Here is a 21674-nt window from a genome sequence, read left to right as displayed (position 1 = left end):
AGCTTGACACATTGGCTAATTTTTCCCATGCTGGAAGGAAATTCACTAAGGGTACCAGCCTCTCGGGGCTGGCCCCAGCCATACTCGATGGAGCAGGTTGGGTGCCCTGAAGCGCGTCTGCGGCAGGGTTCAACCGTTTTATATTTTCTACAGGCCTCTCTATTGAGAGCGAACCCCTCAGCGTCACAAGATTGTGCGAACACTGAGTTATGGGTTCGTTGGAAATCGTTGTGCCCCGAAGCGCCGAAGGCGGCGGGGTTAACAAATCGATTTCCTGAGGGCTCCATGGGGGAGCGGCTGTAATAAGCTCCCGCCCTGGAGGGGGCGCCCTCAGAGGCCTGACAAAATCGTCAGGACCTCTTTCCCGAAGCCCGTCTAGAGAGAATGACGTTCCTCAGATCCGTCTTCTCTCTTTGGGGCTTCGGTTGAGAGTGTTGCTTCTGCGCCTTAGGTTTTGCAGGGGGCGCTCGAGAGGCAACACTCTCTTTCTGTGCCTGCCGGTATGAGGAGCTCGGCGTATATGGGCGGGGCTGCTCTTTGGGTGCAGCCCCTTGGGATTTGGATTTTAGCGGGATGAACCTCTGAAATGCTGCTGCCTGTTTTTTTTTGACTCCTGAAATCTCTCGACGACCGTAGAAACGGCGTCGCCGAAGAGACCAGATGGCGACAGCGGGGCATCAAGGAGGAAAGTTCTATCCCTCTCCTTAATGCCCGAGAGGTTCAGCCAGAGGTGCCTCTCCGTTGCCACTTAAGCTGCCATGGAGCGGCCGATGGCACGAGCCGTCTCCTTTGTGGCACGGAGAGATAAATCAGTGGCCCGACGGAGCTCTTTAATATCGTCGGGCCGCACCTCCTCCGCCTCATCCATTTCCCTCAGCAGGTCGGCCTGATAAGCTTGTAAAAGTGCCATCGTATGTAAACAGGCACCGGCCTGACCTGCTGCCATATACGCCTTGCCCACCAAAGATGATGTAGTTCGGCATGGTTTGGTGGGCAGTGTCGGGGCTTTGAGGGACGACGCAGCGCCAGGAGACAAATACGCCGCCAGGGTATCCTCCACCCTGGGCATCGTCCCATAACCGTTCTGTTTGAGCCCCACCAGGGATGAATAAAGATGGACGGTGGGGCTCGAAAGCCTCGATGAATATGGCTTATTCCAGGATCTCGCCACCTCGGTGTGGATATCCTGGAAGAACGGCAAACCCCGACGTGGAGGTCGTTGTGCTGACTGGAGGAAACGTTCATCAAGCTTGCTTTTACTACGCTCCTCCTGTCTCTCGGCCGGCCAATCGATGTTTAATTTCGCCACGGCCCGAGAAACAACCTCCACAAGCTCCTCATACTGTGGTGATTGGGCTGGCGAGTCACCCAAATCACTCATATCACAATCAATACTGAGAACATCCACCTCCTCAGAAGCAGATGGACTCAGCATTAAGGGCTCGCACGGGGCGGAAGAAGCCGCGGAGCGGGCTTCCGGATCCCGGTATTGAGCACTGGGCCCAGCGGTTGAGGGTTGAGAAAGGGCCGCAGCCGTCTCAACCCCCGCCGCCAGGTCCATCTGCGAACCCCACGACTTCAGGCGGTGAGCTGCCTCAGCAGCCGCGGGACCTGAGCCGCGAGGAACGCCAAACTGGCCATTTTCAGAAAATAAAGCCAGTCGGGAGCGGAGCGTTTTAACAGGGAATGCTTCACACGCTGGGCAGTCAGCCTTCTCAAAGGCTGATCGTGCATGCTCCACTCCCATGCAGTAAACACAAAACTCATGTGCATCTCCCTGCGTTATAAAGCGCTGGCAGGGAGGAATGCACGGTCTAAAGTTCTGCTCACTGCTTTCACTCGCCATTTCTAAGTAATATATAGCTTTTTATTTTTTCTCTACGGGACAAACAACACCAAATAAGACGGACAGAGACACAGAACGCTTGCTGAAGATCAGAAAGCTGAAACAGCTGTGTTTGACAGCTCTTTTATAGCTTCCGCGTTCCGCCGGCATACGTCATGGGATGACGCTGCACCAATCACGATTTGACTAGTTGTACACGTCTTCAGGAGCGCTTACGCTGAAGGGTATCCCCGAAGTGTTGCCACGGCGACGCAGCGCGAGTTCCCTCGAAAGGGAAACGTTTGCGCTATCCCTGTTTCATGGGCACGGCTTCACCATAGTATGTCTATGGGGCAACTTTGGGCAGCTCTTGCGCCCCAGGGGTACAACGTACACCGCATTGTGAGGTATTGTCTTACAGAGCTGACAGCCTCTTCAAACGTGGTAAACCACATGTTTCTACAAAATCCTAGCTTAGAGCTATAACTCGTCAAAATTCGTCGCAATGCAAAGTCTATGGGATTTTTTTGGCTGATTTTTCACCCGTCGGGCGAACATTGTACACCCGATCGCTTATAAAAGTCAGCACACCATTCCTCAATAATCCGCACGATTTGACACCTCATTCGTGGGTCTATGACAAACGGTGCGGGACAAGTTACGCGCCGAAGTTTTGTCCAGAAGAAGAATAATAAGTATGCAAGAGAACAATAATGATGCTTTGCCAGAGGCAAGCAACATTAATAAATAATAAATAAACTCTATAATTTTTATAATGCAGCATTAAAAATGAATATTAAGCAATACCAAATCTGCGGGTGGTTAATCCGCATTTACGCAGCCGAGAAAATTCCTGCTGCACATTAGTTCTGCTATATTAGCATTGCTTCCTGGATCTCTTCAAGCAAATTATACCTTAGCTCACATTTTTTCACAGGAGATTTGAAAATCCATGATTCACAGGCATCTGTAATGTGATATTCTTCTGGGATTGATATAATTGGGTTACGGTGGACTTTTTTGAAAAGGTAAAACTAAGATTACCACATTCAATTTGAGATTTTATACGATTTCCCCACTAGGCATGAAGTGTGAATGAGTTTAATTAGATCTAACAGGGACGGTCTGGAGGGTCATTATGAAAGCTTATGATAGCTTGACTGCTACACGCAAGAGAAGGTTAATTGCCCAATAGGTCTGGTACATTTCCCCTAATCAACCATAATGAACTTATAAAAATCATTTTAAAATCCTGATAATTTTATTAGCATCTACATAAAAGCCATATAAATTCATTTGCGCTGTGACAAATGCATCATTATCCTTTTTTCCACTAATTAATGTGCTATACGATGAATCTAGGATCTACTGCAATAACAACAACAGCACAAAACGCTGCAGTGGTAGCAGAGACCACTGAGCTGTGGAAAGCACAATTCATCACCCACAGCCTGAGAGGATATTCTTAAGAGGTTAATCCAGAGAAGAGCAGAGAGGCAATGTTTGACCTCTTGCAGAGCACATAGTCTGATGGAAGACAGCCAATACACCAGCAGCAGCTTTTAGACTTCACAGAGACAGCAGTGGGTTTCAGTCACACCATCTGCCTTTGTGGCCCTGTCTAAACTGGGAGCTGAAAACCAACATCACAGAAGTGTCCTGGTTTCCATTAGGTACAACTGGGCTGAGAGAAGGAGACCATAAAGGTTTGCTGTATTTCAAAGCGGACCTACGGAGAACTTAATGTCAAACATATAGACAAAGTAACTATGGGTGAAAGTCTAGGCAACAAATCAAATTCAAAAACATTGTGATATGATAAAATAACAACTGATAAAAGGTGTGTAAATCTAGGTTTTTGTTCTAACCAGCAGCAACTAATGTATGACAATCGTCAAGAGACAGAACATTTTGCAGAGTCTGGAAATTAAAGGGATAGTTCACCCAAAAATGAAAATTTTGTCATTACCTACGCACCCTCATGTTGTTCCAAACCTGTACAACCTGAGTTTCTTTCTTCTGTTGAACACACAAGAAGATGATATAAAGAATGTTGATAGTTAAACAGTTGATCTACATAAAAGCCATATAAATTCATTTACACTGTGACAAATGCATCATTATCTCTTTTTCCACTAATTAATGTGCGATACGATGAATCTAGGATCTACTGCAATAGCCACTGATGTCCAAAGTAGGAAAAAAAAAATGCTATGGAAGTCAGTGGCTACCATAACCAACATTCTTTTGTGTTCAACAGAAGAAAGAAACTCATATAGGTTTGGAACAACACGAGGGTGAGTAAATGATGACAAAATGTTCATTTTTGGGTGAACTATCCCTTTAAATCAGCTTTACTGCATTGTCCTCTCATTGGGTACTGCATATTTGCATAAAGTTCAACATTTTTCGCATCACTAGTGGCTGCTGATACCAGAATTCAGCATTTGAAAATGAATGATTTCTGGTCGCTTTGTTACTGCAAATCACTGTCAGTATCAACACTACTTTGGTTTGTTTCTGCAGTCCTATCTCAGATAGCACCCTTATCCCTTGCGGTCTTCCTATGAGTCTACACATTGCCATTTAAGACCAGGTCTGCAGTGTTGTGCTGAGTACAGTAGCTGCCCATTAATCAGATTGATCCAAAATCCTTTTTCCACATAGCTGTATAATTAGTATTAAATATGTTAGGATTGGCTATGATTGTGTCAGGTTACAGAGCAGGATTGAGTTCAGAGTGAACATACAAATTAATTTTCTGAAAACTGATTAGGTGATGGTGCAATCCTTTGACAGTAGTCCTAAAATAAATACATAAATTATTTAATAAGAAAAAATCTGAATCTGATCAAAAAATGTCACATGGGGCATGGAAACCTATATGGTCTAATTTCCCAGTGAAATTAGAGATAAAGTTGTTCTGGACTGATTTCTTCCAAAGTTTTTTTTTTTTTTTTTTTGAGTTTTTAATGTATAAGTGGATACATATATGAAAGATATTGCTGTAATATGAGTAGAGATTGAAATATCTTAAACTTTCAAAAAAAAAAAAAATCAACGTAAAAGTAATATATGAAATTACTTTTAATATAATAGATATTTTAATGTACTTGTTTCCCAATAAGTTTCCCAGTCATCAGTCATTCTTCCTGCAGTTACATGAAAAAACTGTAAAAAACTTCTTAACATGGCCAACTAGGAATTGTCAAAAGGAAAATTCCATCAATATACTCTGATTCACTTTACAAAATAAGCCATAGTAAACTTAACATTTAGCTTTCATGCAATGCATATATGCATATGATGAACTTTCAAATATATAAAGACATCTGCAAAAATGTGCATATAGATTAAATAAACATTACATTTGTTTGATACATAGGAGTTTGAGGGACTATTATTTTTACAATAATCTAATCTAGTTCTGTCATTCTCTCAGCAATCTGGCACATAACACAAAAGCTTTCTGGTATTCCAGTATTAGACACAGTTCACTCCTGAATTCCTCAATGTTAAGTCACCATCAGCATTCAGCGGTTTGCCAAAGGAAATATGGAATATCTCAGTTTTTGAGACTGTTTGGCAGGCCTTTCAATTTTAGTCATTACCAGCTGATAAATCATGACTTCAGAACTGATAGAAAGTAAACCAAGACTGATACTGAACCTGCTGACGCTTCTCAAACTCCAGTTTGATGGGTGATTTTATACAGTTGCAGGTGTCTTGATATGTCTGCTTTAGCGCCAGTTCCATCAGGTGTTTATGGTACGCTCCTGCCAGGTTCCCACATATGAAAATTATGATATTTGCCAGGATCTAGAGAAATAAAATAAATAAATAAATAAATAAAAATGAACAATTGAACATATTCTAGGATGATACCACAAGAATTTACAAATCTGCACTATTTTTTATTTGTTTGTTTGTTTGTCAAATTTGACTTCTACCAAGGTGAATTACTATTGAAGGTCAGATTTTCTTGCTTCCATTAATGCACACAAAATGCTCTTTAATTTGAATATTTTTTTCAAATAATTTGGACCATCAGATTTTTACATGTTTACAATAGATGTAATTAAAATATATATAAATATAAATAATTATTTCTAAAAATTGTTATGCTGATGATATAATTAATTAAAAAAAAAAAAAAAACTAAATATAAGAGATGCAAGTCTCAGATTATTGAACTTCACTCTATACAAACACATATATGAGAAAAAAAATGTTCTTATTTCAATCTAAGGTAATAAAACTATTAGCACTATAGCTCCTTCAATTTTCCATTCCAGTTTCAAAAAGCTCTTGGAGAATGATTTTTGACAAGAGCTCTGCTAACCCAATGAAATGTTCAGCAGGGAGAGGACTTTGGTTATTGTAGTCAGTATTAGCAGCAGAGAGAAGTGCTTAAGTCCCCAACATTTCCTTCTGTTAGTGTTCACTGTTCACACCTCTTTTTTCTCACTGCTCTTTCATACTTCCTCGTTCAATTACCACCCCAGTGGTAAAGTCCTTCATCTATTTAAATCTTACTATTCAACAGTCGGATGAGAACAGTGCATCAAAGGCTTAGCTCCATGAAATATTTTTTAATTGCTCTTGGACATCCATTTCATTTGGGTCGCTATAGAAAGAGTCTCAAACTCATCTTGGCTGTCACACTTTGAACCATGGAAACTTCAAAAGGCATCAGCCACTGACATGGATGGAATGAAAGTAAAGAGTAAGCCACAGTGTCAGAAAGCACAACGGTATGTCATATACAGTTGACTCAAGAAAACAGAATATTCTGTGACTTGCATTTTTAAAATTACACAAAATCAAATCAACATTTATCTGAGTGTGATTCTGAATTGCTTCTTCGTTGCATGATATTTCTTTTTTCTTTTCTTTTCTTTTCTTTTCTTTTCTATTTTAAAGAAAGAAAGTGTACTATCTTTTGTGGGTCTAGGTGAGGGGAAAATTTTGTACTGTTAGTAGTTTATACAACAAAAGACAAGCGGTTTTCAATTCTATTAATATGCATGCTAATAAGCAACTAAAAGACCCTAAAATAAAGTGTTACCACAAAAAAATAAATAAATAAATAAATAAAAAATCATGGTTTTCTTTACTGTTGTAGAATGTCCTGGCTTCAGATCCCTCATTGGTTTATTTTACTTTGTCCTTTTTTTTTTTTTTTAATAAACCAAGAAAAATTTCAAGCCTATGCCAGTGAATGTACAAAAGGAGGGAGCTCCCGTTTTGCTCCATTTTAGTTAGAGATTTCACTTTAATCACTTTAATACAAACCTCAATGCACTGGCAACTATTTTCTGTGGCAGATTCATTTGAATATAATCATTAACTACCATTAACATTACCTAAAAACATCTATTACTATGTTATAAACATGACTATTCAGCAAGGTGGACTGTAGTAAGCAACACGAGTGAATACGTGATAATAAATTAACAAATAGTTGTAACTTTATTCTTAGTTTGTGAAGATGAGGAAGATGATGATGCCAGTACTATTCTAAGCCCACCTGGTATGTTTAGAAATTTCAGAACTACATTCATTGCATCCCTTGACTCTAATGGTTGATGGTATATTAATGTTTACTTTTTGATGGTATATTAATGTTTACTTTTAATTGGACATGTAAGATGTTTATATAAAATCTTAAAATTGTAAACTACAAATTTATTACTTTGAAAATGCTAACAAGTTATTCAAGCTTATGTTCAATCTGTAACAAATCAAAGCCGTTTAAGCAAAAATCATATTGGATATTTAACTGATGAATTTCAAAGCTCTTGGAAACAGACAGTGGCTAACCATAGCAAGGATTTTCTTTCAAACACTCTTTTGAAAAAATTAAAACGCATTTGTGAGAAGTTTCATACAGCATATTGATGTCCATATGTTATCTGCAGGCATGCGAGAAGGCCAGTGAGCTGTACTAAACAAACACTGTTATAATTTATTTGTAAAAGATGTACAACATTCACCAGCTGTCTATGAATAAATCATGGCTGATTCATTGCTTTCAGAGAGGTAGTGAAGCTTCTTATTATTCTGACATGAGTGGGATTACATACAGAACAGATGCTTTCTGACTGACGGATGGAAAATTAATCTATTTAAATAAATTGATACTAATGTGGTTTAAAACGTAAAGATTCAATTGTGTATTAAAAGAAAGAGTGAGTGTAATGGAACCAGTTATTCCACTTGATGATAAACAAGTTACAACTTGCTGGCCTCGAACGGAGCCACTCAGGACATTCTGCGAGAGCGCACGAAAGTGATGCTCTGATCGCGGTTATATCCGCATCAGATAATCCGCCGGGTTGGGCCGGCCAAGTAATACAAAATAATATTCCAAGTAATTGTGGGTGGGTCGCGGGTGGATGAGAGATAAATCATTAATGTGTTGATTTTAATAAAGACACGAAACTCTCATTTGGTAAAACGCAAGGAATGTGTGTCACTGTTTTACTTTCGTTTTCAACGACAACGCATTTCTATTCAGGGAAAACCAATCAACGAAAGCATATGCCTAGAGCAACTTCTAGTGGTCATTATATAAAACACAAAGGAAAAAAACCCATGAGATATTGCTTAAAAACTTAGCAGCTTTAACTAAAAATATACACAAGCTTAACAGAAATTATTCTGATAAGAGTGTTTTTTCAACGATGATGTAATGAAACAGTGACAATTTTAGTTTGAAGGGAGTAAAACCTGTGTTTACAGGCTATTAAGGAAATGTAATTTTGCCAAAGAAGAACTTTTATTTTAGATATTTATTTAAAAGCAGCCTACTTAAGTGTCATATGTTATTATATCATCATGCTTAACACTGAGAATTTGAATAATTATTTTGTGATGATGAGGTGCAGATATCTAAATCAGAGAATATCGTAGGTTTGGGAAGTTGGGGGGTGGATGATTTATATTTAACAGCGGATTTGTGTGATGTTAGAGCTGATCCGCACATATCTAGCGCACAAGCCCTATAGAGTCCCCCTTAAACTTCAGGTACAAGAGTTTTTCTTTGTTCAATTTGCACACTGAATATGGGTTGGGGCTTTTAATTTTGAACTCTCAAAGTGCACCAGATTAATGAATTTATCTTTAAATTGTACAAAATTTTCTTCCGGGGGAGCATACCCCCCAGACCGCCATGTAGGGACAGAAGTACAACCACCACAGAAAACACACAATCCTGTAGGAAACACTGTATATATGATAGTGTTCTCAAAATACAAATCTTTTCTTAATATTAAAATACCTAAAATATGTGCTTGTAAAAGTGTTTTTTTTTTTTTTTTTTTTTCCTGCCATGAGCAGGATTTTACCACCTTCGCCTCATTTTGAGCCAGGAAAACCCCTGATTACATAATTATTACACCCTCTTTTTTTTTTTTTTTTTTCCAGGTAAATATGACATTTATTATAATATCTGATGTATGTTGACCCGAAATGGACATACAGTATTAACTTGTGGGAATGTCATAGCATTGAAACCATGGCACGTGATGAAAATATTTAACCCTCTTGGGTCTGAGGTGCTTTCTTAGTCCTGGAGATGTTTTGACATGCTCTGACATTTGTGCTTATTTCAGTTACTTATAACATTTTCATTGCTAAAGTCTGACTAAGCTGTATTCAGCACAAACTGTGCTTCAATGTGAGCATCATGTATATAAAAGTTTGTAGTTTTGAGAAAAGTGTTTATGCATGGTAAGTGAAAAAAAAAGTTACTGAAATAAAGCCATAAAACATACTGAAAATCTGTTCACAAGACTTTTGAGAACTGGAGCTTGTAGCCTAGAGTTTTTATTACAAAATGATGTGAAAATCATTATGACCACTCATTTATATAAAACAATATATTGATTTAAATGTTTACAATTTAAATGTTAGAATGGCCATATGTGAGGAAATGTCAATGACCATGAATATCACACCTGGGAAGATAGTGATCCTTCCCTAATGGGCATATCAATGTGGATGTGACTGAGAGGAAACAAAGAAAGAATGCAAGGAGATTAAAAGAATGTTTTTTCTTTGTTTGTAGTTTATTTACAACAACATAATTAAAATATACATAATGAAGGTCAAAGGCACATTATTGAGCCCACTGGTCTATAGAGACTTGAACTGACAAACTGTCAAGTGAACTACACCTGGCATTTCAAAGGTGCTTGCTGCTTCTTTGAAGAAAAAAAACTGCCCCACCATCAGTAGTCAGTGATTTACCATGTTCATGTAGAATATCAGTCCAATGTAGTTGAACAGCGCTGCCACAGAAAAACAGTTTGAAAAGACTTGTGTGAAAGTTTGTGTCTGCATGACTCATCAGAGTTATTTGGTCACAGAAAAAAAGGCACTGTGAGCACGTTGATATCAGGAGTAACTATTTTATTGCATTAGCAATCACTAATACTAATGTTGCCCACTCAACAAAAACATGTTTTTTGTAGTCATAGAGGCACACATGCAGTACAAAAGTACAAAAACATAATTTTTTTTAGAAACTAAATTATTATCTATGTTTGAGCTAATATTCACAAACAGTATTTCACAGTAAACACTAGCCTAAACATTCTTAGACTGTAACATTTATCACATAACAAAAACCATATTACTTTTATATCATATTATGTTTTATATTATAGAGCAAAAAAAAAAAAGAAAACCATCATCGGACAACAGTATAGAACATTAGATGCTATGAAAGGTTCCCTATATTTTATATTTCAACATTTCACTCGATTTCACACATTTCAGTCAGGTGATATAGTTTGGGAAAAGCCCAACTAGTAAAATGCACACGTTTATGTAAAAATAACACGCTAACTAATGTAAGAATTAATCACTTACTCGTCAGAAATTATCATGTATCAATGGATGTATCAAGCTGCGCATTGCATTCTTCTTCTTCTGAGGTAAATTCAAGGCTTATTCCTCACAGCAACGTCTTCTTCCAAAGTAGAGTAACCTGGCGAAGCTTGATGATTTGTTTATCGAGGTGACGGGGACAGAAATGATGGAGTATTTTAAGTTCTTTCCACTGATATCAGGGAAAAATGCAAGTGATCGCAGACACCTTTTGCCCAGAGGGTTAAGTTAAAGGACACAAAGAAAAATAAACTGTTTTATTGTAAGCGCTGAGACCAACTCAGCGGTAATTATCCAAGAGAGAGAGAGAGTCTACCTATCTATCAGTTAAATACTATAATCAGATTATGTCAGCTAGCATGTGGGAATATGCTTAGAGTGGATTTTGAAACTCATTAAAAGGACTAAATCAGAAGCAGTGCTACGGAAGGTCATGACTATTGAATTTTCATGACCTCACAGTATGATATAGGACTGTTTAATTTAATGTGAATAGTGTTATTAGCGTTAGTAATGCTATTACATTGCCATTTACTTCCCATAGTTTTGCTAGATGTTATGGCTTTCTAGGGATTGCATTTAGCTCCTGAATCTGACCCATAACACAAGCAAGTAAAAAGGCATTGCTACTTCCTTAAGCTATCCTAATACCTTTTACAAAATCAATAAACTCTGAGGTCATGCCTCAATTTTCACACCACACTAAAGCTGTGGCTTACAATCTTTTTCTTTTGGAATCTAAGCAAACATGCCCAGATTGTGGTTAATCCTAAAAAGCACATGGATTTCAGCCTGAGGCTCATTAAGCACCTGTGCTCTCTGCCTCTTCACAGATGTTTACACAGACACATATAATTTCAGGAAATGTTAAGATCAAGAGGACGACAAACTTACAGAAGGGAAGAGCAATGTGATATCATGAGTATTCATATGCATTTTTACGTAAAGTGTGGTTCTACCACACATACATTTACTCATGTTTCCAAAGACACTGAAATCTACAATATTGACGTATTGACAGCACTAAAACATAAATTATTTACGAATGAACAACACTAAAAGTAAATTAATTATGTACAAATACTTATTTATGAATATTAAAATTGTGTCATTAATATTTTGATTTTATTGAATTCAGTTGTCATATCAATGATATTATGTTTTCAGTCACATTTATTAAACAGTTTACTCATCTTAATGTGAAATGATAACATTTCGCTCTGTTCTGTGTGACTTCTGCTGCAAACTCGTTTCGAATGATACAATATTAAACAAGACTACACTTTAAGACCTTAAAATAAATAACATTTCTGTAATCGTTTAACCATTATTTATTATGTAGTATTTATTTTGTTTGCTGTTGGACACAGAAGGTGATTTCTCAGTATAGTTCTATGCTGTGACTGACAATAGAACCATAAAATACACCAAAAACGCAAAAGTAATACATTTAATTTGTGCGCTGTAATCCAAATCTTCAGAATCCATATGATTGCGAGGATCAGACACACATTCAAGCCTTAGTTTAGCGATCTTCATTCTCAGCAGCAACCGTAAACATCAAATCCTAGTGAACTCATTATAAATTAAAAAATTCCCTCCTCAAGAAGCTTTACGACAGGTTTTACAGCAGTGATTGTCACTTACACTACTTTGTTTACTGCTTTTGACATTTTTGCAATAAACCAGTTATTGTGATTACACTTGTCTCTCTGTTATGTTTTTCTTCATAACTGTACTTATTTTTAAGAAATGGTTATGGGTAGGTTTAGTGGTTGGAGTGGGATTAGCAGCTATATATATCTTTTTAATGTTACATTGCAACTAAAGTTGTCATTTTCCTACATATTTCTGTCCATTACATTTTATATATTCTTTTTATTTTCTCTGTAAAAAGGGTATGTTTAAGTAGGGGGGTAAAGTTAAGGGATCTAAAATGTATCTTTGAAATGGTAAAAGGGCAATTATACAAATATCTTTATTATATAAAAGTTTTGTAAATATTTTACTGTTTTTCTGTAAATACGTGATAATGTTTAAGTTTAAATGTCAATGCGTCCATTTTGTACGTTTCAGCATCTATCCAAATGTACAAAAATATATGTTGTGTAAAACGTTAAGTATCAATACCTACGTATTAACAATGAGAACAGGCTGGGAAGAGATCATTCAAAAGGTCTAAATTCAAAACATACTGCATGTCTCCAAAATAAAGAAAATATCCTGTATTGCAGATAATGTCTATACAAACTGGAACAATTTTTTCAAGAAGAAATTTTATTGCTTGGATCTTGCACTTTCATAACTTAGTGGAGTTCTCCTCACAGTATGAGTACTGTAGTAAAAAGTACTATTGTAAAATGTGAATGTGATTAGTGTTTAAGTGTAAATGTGAACAATGTTTAAGTGATTTAGTACACAGACACATTTAGTACAATCCAGATTTTTAGAGATTACATTTAAATTAGATTATTTTCTTCTGCAAAATCAACGAGCAACTCTGAGGTCATACCTCAGTTTTCACAGCACATTAAATCTGTGGTTTACAATCTTTTCTTTTGTTTGAATTGTTTGTTTGAGTTCATAGGTAGATCTCTTGAATTTTGAATAAAGGTTTTGGCAGATCTTGAAAATTAGGAAGAAAAAAAAAAAAAAACCAGAAGCCAGGCACTGTGTTTGCTCTCCATTTAATCTCAGTGCTGTCTAGGAGAAACAAAATTCAATTTGTGATCTTGATATAGTGATCTGAAGAAGCACAGACTGTAGCACTCTACGGCCAGCACGGCTTTATCCCTTGTGTTAAATAATCTGGACAAGCGGAACTCGAAGGAAGCAAAGTTTAATAACATTTACAAGCAGGTCAGAGTATGTGCACACTTCCCAAGTGTGAGTGTGTCACTCTGACAAGCGCATTAGCATTAAATCACGGCATTAGCATATTACCCACTTGGCTCAGATAGAGAAAATTCTTTACTGGATGGATGGATGGATGGATGGATGGATGCCTGTGAAGTAATATACTTAATCCTTTTGAATGAAACAGAAATTCTGATGCCTTTTTTTTTATTTATATTTTCTACATTACTGTTCATTTACTGTTCATCTATTTACCATTTAGATCCCTTAACTCTACTCCCAAACCTAAACAATTTGTATAGAAAGTATAAAAGTAATATAAAAACATAACAGGGATTTAATTTGAAACAAGCAATTAACATTTTTGAGCTAACTAATCCTAATCCTACCTCCAAACACAAGAATGACCACTTCTTAAAAATATATACTTTATAAAGAAAAATGTATATTTAAAAAAAAAAAAAAATGTACAAAATGTAAGCGTAATCACCATAATTTATATTGCTAAATAAATTTTGAAAAGCAGTACCAAAATAGTCCAAATGACAATGTGTTTGCATGGTGGTATACAATAGTTGTGTGTGAGGTACAGAGCAGAAATGAAGTTGTTAATTGCTGAAAATCCTGATGCACTCCGCAAAGGTGTGCATATCTCATTCAAGTCACAAACGGTGATAAAGTATGTAATGAGCATTTGATATCACTGATGTAAAGGATTTACACAAGTGCCATAATGCTTCTTAATGCGGCAAATTTTGAATTTGTAACCATTGCGGGATTTGATGATCTTTGAATTTAGGCTTGAATTTGGGTCTGTTCCTAACAAAATAATAATAATAATAACAAAAATAATAATGTTATTAATATATATATGTTATTAGCCCTATAATTAGGGCTGGGCAAGTTAATGCGTTATTATCGCGTTAACGCATTAATTGATTAACGCCGACAATTATTTTATCGTGCATTAACGCAGTTTTTTTCTAATTATTATTTTGAAAGTCCATTACTTAGGCTACAGACAAACAATGGGTCACAGGAGGGGTTGGAATCTCATTGGATTGGCATCATCACGCGTCTCAACCAATGAGAGCATTAAGCGTTTTCTTTTTAACAGGTGCTATCCACCTTATTCCTACGCCCCATGTGTAACGAATCGTCACTATGGGATCCATTTGCATGCTTTTATTGAATAAGAGCGTGGTCGTACAGGCAGGGTCAAACAGGAGCAGACAGGTACCAAAGGGACAGGCAGAATCGAGGTTGGGAAACAGGCAGTGGTACGGGACAGGCAGATATCACTCACAGAACAGAACACAAGGCAGAGGTCAAAGGCAGGCAGCAGAGAATCGTGGACGGATAACAAACAGGATCAGCAACAGGTAATCAGACAGGGAAATAACGCTCAGAAATGTTCACCAAGGCAAAACAAGACTTCGCAATGAACTATGGTACAAGGGAGAGCTTTATAGTCCGGGTAATGGGTAACAGCTGTGGTGGTAATCAGTCCAAGGCACGGGCTTGTGGGAAATGTAGTGTGTATGCAAGTGTGTGTGTCAGTATTCAGGAGACGGCTCCCTCCGGTGGCCAGAGGAGGGAACCACGGAGCTCGTCTCTGTGACAGAGCCCCCCCCCTGCGAGCGCCTCCTGGCGCGAGGAGGCAAGCGACGCCGAGGTCTTCCACGCGATCAAGGGGCTGGTCTCTCCGGATGATTGGCGTGGAACTCTTCCACCAGGTTGGGGTCCAGGATATCATCCGCGTTGACCCACGCGCGTTCCTCCGGGCCAAACCCCTCCCAGTCAACCAGGTACTGAAGTACCCTTCCTCGGCGCCTGGAGTCCAGCAGTTCGCTGACTTGGTAGGCCTCCTCGCCCTCCACCAAGATGGGCGGGGGGCCCTGATCACCGGACATCTCCTCCCCCTCCTCGCTGGGACCATCGGCAGGCTTGAGCAGTGACACATGAAATGTAGGAGAAATGTGAAAGTGATTAGGCAGAGAAAGACGAAATGAGACTGGTGTGATTTGTCGTGTGATCTGGAATGGGCCAACGTACCTTGGACTCAGTTTTCTGCATGGGAGTTTGAGACGTAAATCTCGTGTGGACAGCCATACCCATTGACCAGGCTGATATGCAGGACCAGGACGGCGGTGGCGATCTGCTTGTTCTCTCAGACGGCGGACAGCGTGCTGCAGGTGGGTATGTGCTCTATCCCAGGTAGCCTCACTCCGGTTCATCCAGTCATTGATAGCAGGTACGTTGGTGGGTTCCCCATACCAGGGAAACAGCGGTGGTTGGAACCCCAGTACGCACTGAAATTGTGTCAATCCGGTTGCTGGCTTGCGTATCGAGTTCTGGGCGTACTCCGCCCACAGAAGGTATCGGGACCAGTCGTTCTGGTTGCGGTTGCAGTAAGATCGGAGGAATCGGGTAAGTTCTTGGTTAAGCCGTTCGGTCTGACCATTAGATTGTGGATGGTAACCGGATGTGAGACTGACGTTGATACCCAGAGCTTGACAAAAGGCTGACCAGAGGCGGGAGGTGAACTGGGGACCACGGTCTGATACTATGTCCTCTGGTAGACCGTAAATGTGGAAGACCCAGTTGCATAGGTGTTCAGCGGTTTGCATGGCTGTGGGTAACTTAGGTAAGGGGATAAGGCGGCAGGCTTTAGAGAAGCGGTCTATTACGGTGAGTATGGTGGTATATCCGTTAGATGCAGGGAGGTCCGTGACGAAGTCGACAGCGATGTGAGACCAGGGGCGTTGAGGGAGAGGTAGTGGTTGCAGTAGACCAGCGGGGAGTTGGTGTGAGGGTTTGTTTATGTTACAGACACGACAGGATTTAACGAACTGGATGGAATCTTTGGATAAGGAAGGCCACCAGAACCGGTTTTGCAGTATCTGTATGGTTGCGGTGATGCCCGGATGACCAGATGAAGGTGAGGTATGGACCATTCCCAGGATGCGGTTGCGGAAGTTCAACGGAACGAAGACTTTATCAGGAGGACAATCTGTTGGGATCTCATTCTCAGCGTTGGCTTGTTCCAGTTCCGTCATGATATCCCACTGTATGGGTGCAATCACAAGAGAGGCAGGAATTACAGTTTCTGGGTTTTGGGTGTTGTGCTCACCTTCGTATTGGCGAGACAGAGCATCCACCTTGACATTCTTAGAACCAGGTCGGTAGGTGACCGTAAAGTTGAATCAAGAGAAGAACAAAGACCACGAGCCTGGCGGGGGTTAAGTCTCTTGGCGGTACGCAGGTATTCAAGGTTTTTGTGATCGGTCAAGACGACAAAAGGGTGCATGGCCCCCTCCAGCCAATGGCGCCACTCTTCGAACGCCGCCTTCATGGTCAGCAGCTCCCGATCACCGACGTCATAGTTGCGTTCTGCTGCCGTGAGCTTTCTGGAATGATAAGCACAAGGATACAGTTTAGGTGGGTTAACTTGTCTTTGCGAGAGTACTGCCCCAAGGCCGGTACTGGAAGCATCAACCTCGACGGTGAACGGGAGAGACGGGTTGGGATGGTGCAGAATGGGCGCAGAGGTGAAGCGTTCCTTGAGTCGTTGGAAAGCGTCAATGGCGGCAGAGGTCCACTTGAGTTGGTTCTGGCCTTTTTTAACCATGCTGGTAAGTGGGCAGGCTATGGAGCTGAAGTTGCGAATGAATCGGTGATAGAAGTTGGAAAAACCCAGAAATCATTGCATTTCCTTGAGGGTATTGGGTCGTGGCCAGTTGAGGATGGTAGAGACCTTCTTTTCATCCATCGTGACTCCGTCAGGGCTGATGATATATCCAAGGAACGAGGTAGATGTTTTATGGAATTCGCATTTCTCTGCTTTAGCATACAGTTGAAATTGAATCAGTCTTTGGAGGACCTGTCTGACTTGTTGAACGTGTTCTTCCATGGTATCGGAGTATATCAGAATATCATCAATGTAGACAATCACAAATCTATTGAGCATGTCTCTGAACACATCGTTAATAAAAGCCTGGAAGACAGACGGACTATTGACCAGCCCGAAGGGCATAACGAGATATTCGTAGTGTCCAGTGGCAGTTGAGAAAGCAGTTTTCCACTCATCCCCTTCCCTGATGCGGATCAGGTTGTATGCACTGCGGAGATCAAGCTTGGTGAAGTATCTTGCAGTGCGAAGCTGTTCCAGTGCAGCAGGAACCAGAGGTAGGGGGTAGCGAAACTTGATAGTGATTTCATTAAGACCATGGTAATCAATACAGGGACGGAGACCCCCATCCTTCTTGCCCACGAAGAAGAAGCCTGCAGATGCTGGTGAGGTGGATGGGCGAATGAAGCCTTTGGCCAATTCCTCCTCAATATATTTCTTCATAGCCTCTGATTCAGGTTGTGAGAGTGTGAAGATACGGCCCTTGGGAGGTGCGGCTCCTGGAATCAGATCGATAGCACAGTCGTAAGGTCGATGAGGAGGTAATTGTGACGCACGTACTTTGCTGAAAGCTATGGACAGGTCTCGGTATTCGTTGGGTAGCTGGAAGCTTGGCGTGGATTCGTCGGGTTCAGTGGGTTCGGCAGCTTGGATAGTTCTGATGGACAGAGGAGGTGAGTGAGACAGACATCTCGATAAGCAGTGTTCGTTCCAGTGGATGATTTGTCCCTCTCTCCAGCAGATGTGAGGGTTATGAGTACGTAGCCATGGCAAACCTAAGATGATGGAGGAGGTTGAAGTGGGTAAGATATGAAATTGGATGCGCTCTGTATGAAATATACCAGTCTGCATGGTGAGTTGTTGAGAAATGGTGTTTACGCGTCCTGAGCCCAGGGGTCGGCCGTCTATAGCTTCCACTGTGAGAGAAGAAGAGCATTCAATTAATGGAATCTTGTGTTGCTGGGCATAACTTTGGGACATGAAGTTCCCCGCTGCCCCGGGAATCCAGTAAAGTGGTTGTCTCTAGACGGATGTTGTTAACCAGCAGTGTAATGGGAACAGAAACACATGTCTGAACAGTAGAATGGATTATCTGGACGGGTTCGAACTGGGCAGTTGTTTCTCACATGACCGGGATTACCACAGAACAAACACAGGCGGTGGGTCAATCGACGGCTTCTCTCCTCTTCAGACAGATGGTAAGCGTTTATCTGCATGGGTTCTGAATTATCTGAATCAGCAGGTGGTGATGCGCGTACACTGCGTTTCTGACCAGCTTTGCGGGAACGGATGAGGTTGTCGACTTGAATAGCTAGTTCAATGAATTGGTCCAGACTCTTGCCTTCATCACGGCAGGCTAGTTCCGTCTGTAACTCATGAGATAATCCTCTTCTGAAGCAAACTTTTAACGTGTCACTCACCCAGTTAGTTTGTGCAGCAAGCGTGCAGAAAGCGAGAGCATATTTAGCCGCTGTTTTACGTCCCTGTGTCAACTCCATCAGACGATCACCGGCTCCCTTCCCGTCACAGGGGTGATCGAAAAGCGGCCCCATCACTCCTCCACACAGCCGTAATCCATTCCAGCGCTCTCCCCGTAAACAATGAACAAACTAATGCAATCTTACCGGCGTCGGTGGCATACATGGCAGGCTGCTGACTAATGAAGAGGGAACATTGGAGAATAAAGCCCTTGCATTTCGTTGGGTCGCCGTCGAATTTTTCTGGCAGAGAGAGGCGGGGATTCACCAGCAGTGGCGTTCCTGCAGCGTGGGTAATGGCGGCTGCTGTGGGTGGCGGAGGCACCGTTGAGGCAGAGATCTGAATACCTTGCAGCACTTTTACCAGTTCCTCCGTGAGAGTGGTGAGACGGTTGAGCTGGTGTTGATGAGCAGCGAGCTGACTGGCTTGGGCTGACATCGATGTACACAGGTGAGAGAAAGCAGCTGGATCTTTTATCGGCAAAGTCTTCTGTAACGAATTGTCACTCAGGCTGGGATCCATTTGCATGCTTTTATTGAATAAGAGCGTGGTCGTACAGGCAGGGTCAAACAGGAGCAGACAGGTACCAAAGGGACAGGCAGAATCGAGGTCGGGAAACAGGCAGTGGTACGGGACAGGCAGATATCACTCACAGAACAGAACACAAGGCAGAGGTCAAAGGCAGGCAGCAGAGAATCGTGGACGGGTAACAAACAGGATCAGCAACAGGTAATCAGACAGGGAAATAACGCTCAGAAATGGTCACCAAGGCAAAACAAGACTTCGCAATGAATTATGGTACAAGGGAGAGCTTTATAGTTCGGGTAATGGGTAACAGCTGTGGTGGTAATCAGTCCAAGGCACGGGCTTGTGGGAAATGTAGTGTGTATGCGAGTGTGTGTGTCAGTATTCGGGAGACGGCTCCCTCCGGTGGCCAGAGGAGGGAACCACGGAGCTCGTCTCCGTGACACCATGACGCTTTGTGCGAATTATGGGTGTAACTTCCCTTAAGCTAAACAGTCAGTGAAAGGCTCGCTCTATGAACGCAATAATACGTTTTATTTTTAAACTGGGTGCAATGAGATGACATTATTCTACTCACCCTTCAACCAATGTCTGAAAATAAAACATGAAAGAAAAATTGACAGCTCATTCAGTCAAACTGACGGATAAGCTTTATTTGTAGGGCAACCTTATGATTTGAAACGATTCGTTTCAGTCTTTTTAAATGGAAGTTCCCCAAACCGGAAGTAAAACCCACAATTCGAAATGCAGTAGGCTAGTCAGGAATAAGGTGGATAAGGGAGGAAATGCCCTGTCCGTGAAACTTTGTCACGTTCATCTTCTTGGCTCTTGTCTGTACATACTGTAGTAGGCTAAGCGTTTTCCTCCCATAGAGCCTATTATAAAAGAAAACACTAAACGTGGCTTAATGCAGTAAGACAGTGATATTAAAATTCAGTTTAGGACTACACCTTTTGAACATGTAAAGCACTATAGCGCATGTCAGTGTTTTATAATGATTCTCTATGGAAGAAAAATGCCTAACTTCTCGTGTTGTGTTCTTAACCTGATTTAATCTGCTTGTCTGTACAAAGTATGTGTTATTAATAACTTTTAATGTTAGTCTATTGTCTTAATGCATTATATTAAGTATTTTCTTTATAACGAGGAAACATTCGATGTGAAAATTTGCGCGTTTTGAGTTAATATATGCTTGTCTGTACAAGGTATTCTGTGTTTTATTAATATACTGTGTACTGAATTTGGTGCTTCAATATCACTTTCTTAAGCCACTTAAAGCGTCTTATATGGGGAAGAACGCTTGATTACGGTGCCGTTGTCTGTTTTAGCTGGCTATACTGCCATCTAGTGGTAGCAGGCGTGTCACCGGATCCACAAATGCAGATCTTACTCGTTGCACGCACAAATTCTGATCTACATTAATACAAAGTCATTAACAAAAAGTTTTGTATTCACAGCTATGAACTACTGAACATGGACTGTTTATGCTGCTCCCTGATAAAAGAAAAATGTTCCTGCTGGTACCTGTTCAGAGGGAATAAAAAAAAATAAATAAATAAATTAAAAAAAAAGATTTATAAATGTTAACTTGCTGTTGTTTGGAAGGTGCCTGTTATAATGTTACGATCGAGGCTCTCTACTCTGAGCATAACTTGTTTTCCTGTAACAAACTAGACAAAATGTTAATGCCCTGGCAGTGGCAAGCTTTGGTTTTATATTTAATTTGATTACATTAATGTTTAAGTTGAGATTTACAAGAAATATTTTAACTACTACTATGTAAAGGGAATACTGCTGTAAAAAAGCACCGTATTTATGTTTGCAAACCAAATGTTATTGCACCTTTGTTCATATAGCAGTACTTTTACAATAAAAGTGCGCAATACATAACTTTTGAACTCATTATTAAACTTTACGCATAATGCGATTAATCGCAGAAAAATCACGTGATTATTCACGATTAAATATTTTAATCGTTGCCCAGCACTAATAATAATAATTTTATTACTTCACACGCACATAATCAGACAGGGTAAAAAGTATGCATATTTGGTGTGCTGTGCGAGGGGAGGGCTCAAGCTCAGAATTTGGCCCAAACCCGGAGTACTCACCCCGATATCCCTGGCTGGGATAGGAAACAGCCGAGAGTGAGGAGTTGGGGTGGTAGAGAGATGTTGGAAAACT

General features: G+C 40.4%; 1 protein-coding gene across 5 annotated transcripts in view; it reads right to left on the bottom strand.

Moving 5' to 3' along the window:
* Positions 1-21674, bottom strand: part of adcy2a (adenylate cyclase 2a) — a 121249-nt gene that overhangs the window by 31347 nt on the left and 68228 nt on the right. For 4 of the 5 annotated variants that reach the window (XM_051865313.1, XM_051865311.1, XM_051865315.1 and 1 more), the window contains one exon: positions 5495-5644. The exons of the other annotated variant lie outside the window; for it this stretch is intronic. In XM_051865313.1, the coding sequence (XP_051721273.1) occupies positions 5495-5644 (150 nt within the window). The remainder of the gene's footprint in view (positions 1-5494; positions 5645-21674) is intronic. 5 annotated transcript variants of the gene reach the window in all.

The sequence above is a fragment of the Ctenopharyngodon idella genome, chromosome 16, assembly GCF_019924925.1.
Source record: "Ctenopharyngodon idella isolate HZGC_01 chromosome 16, HZGC01, whole genome shotgun sequence".
Lineage (NCBI taxonomy): Eukaryota > Metazoa > Chordata > Actinopteri > Cypriniformes > Xenocyprididae > Ctenopharyngodon > Ctenopharyngodon idella.
Note: the sequence above shows the minus strand (reverse complement) of the source record. Positions and strands in the feature narration are given on the sequence as shown.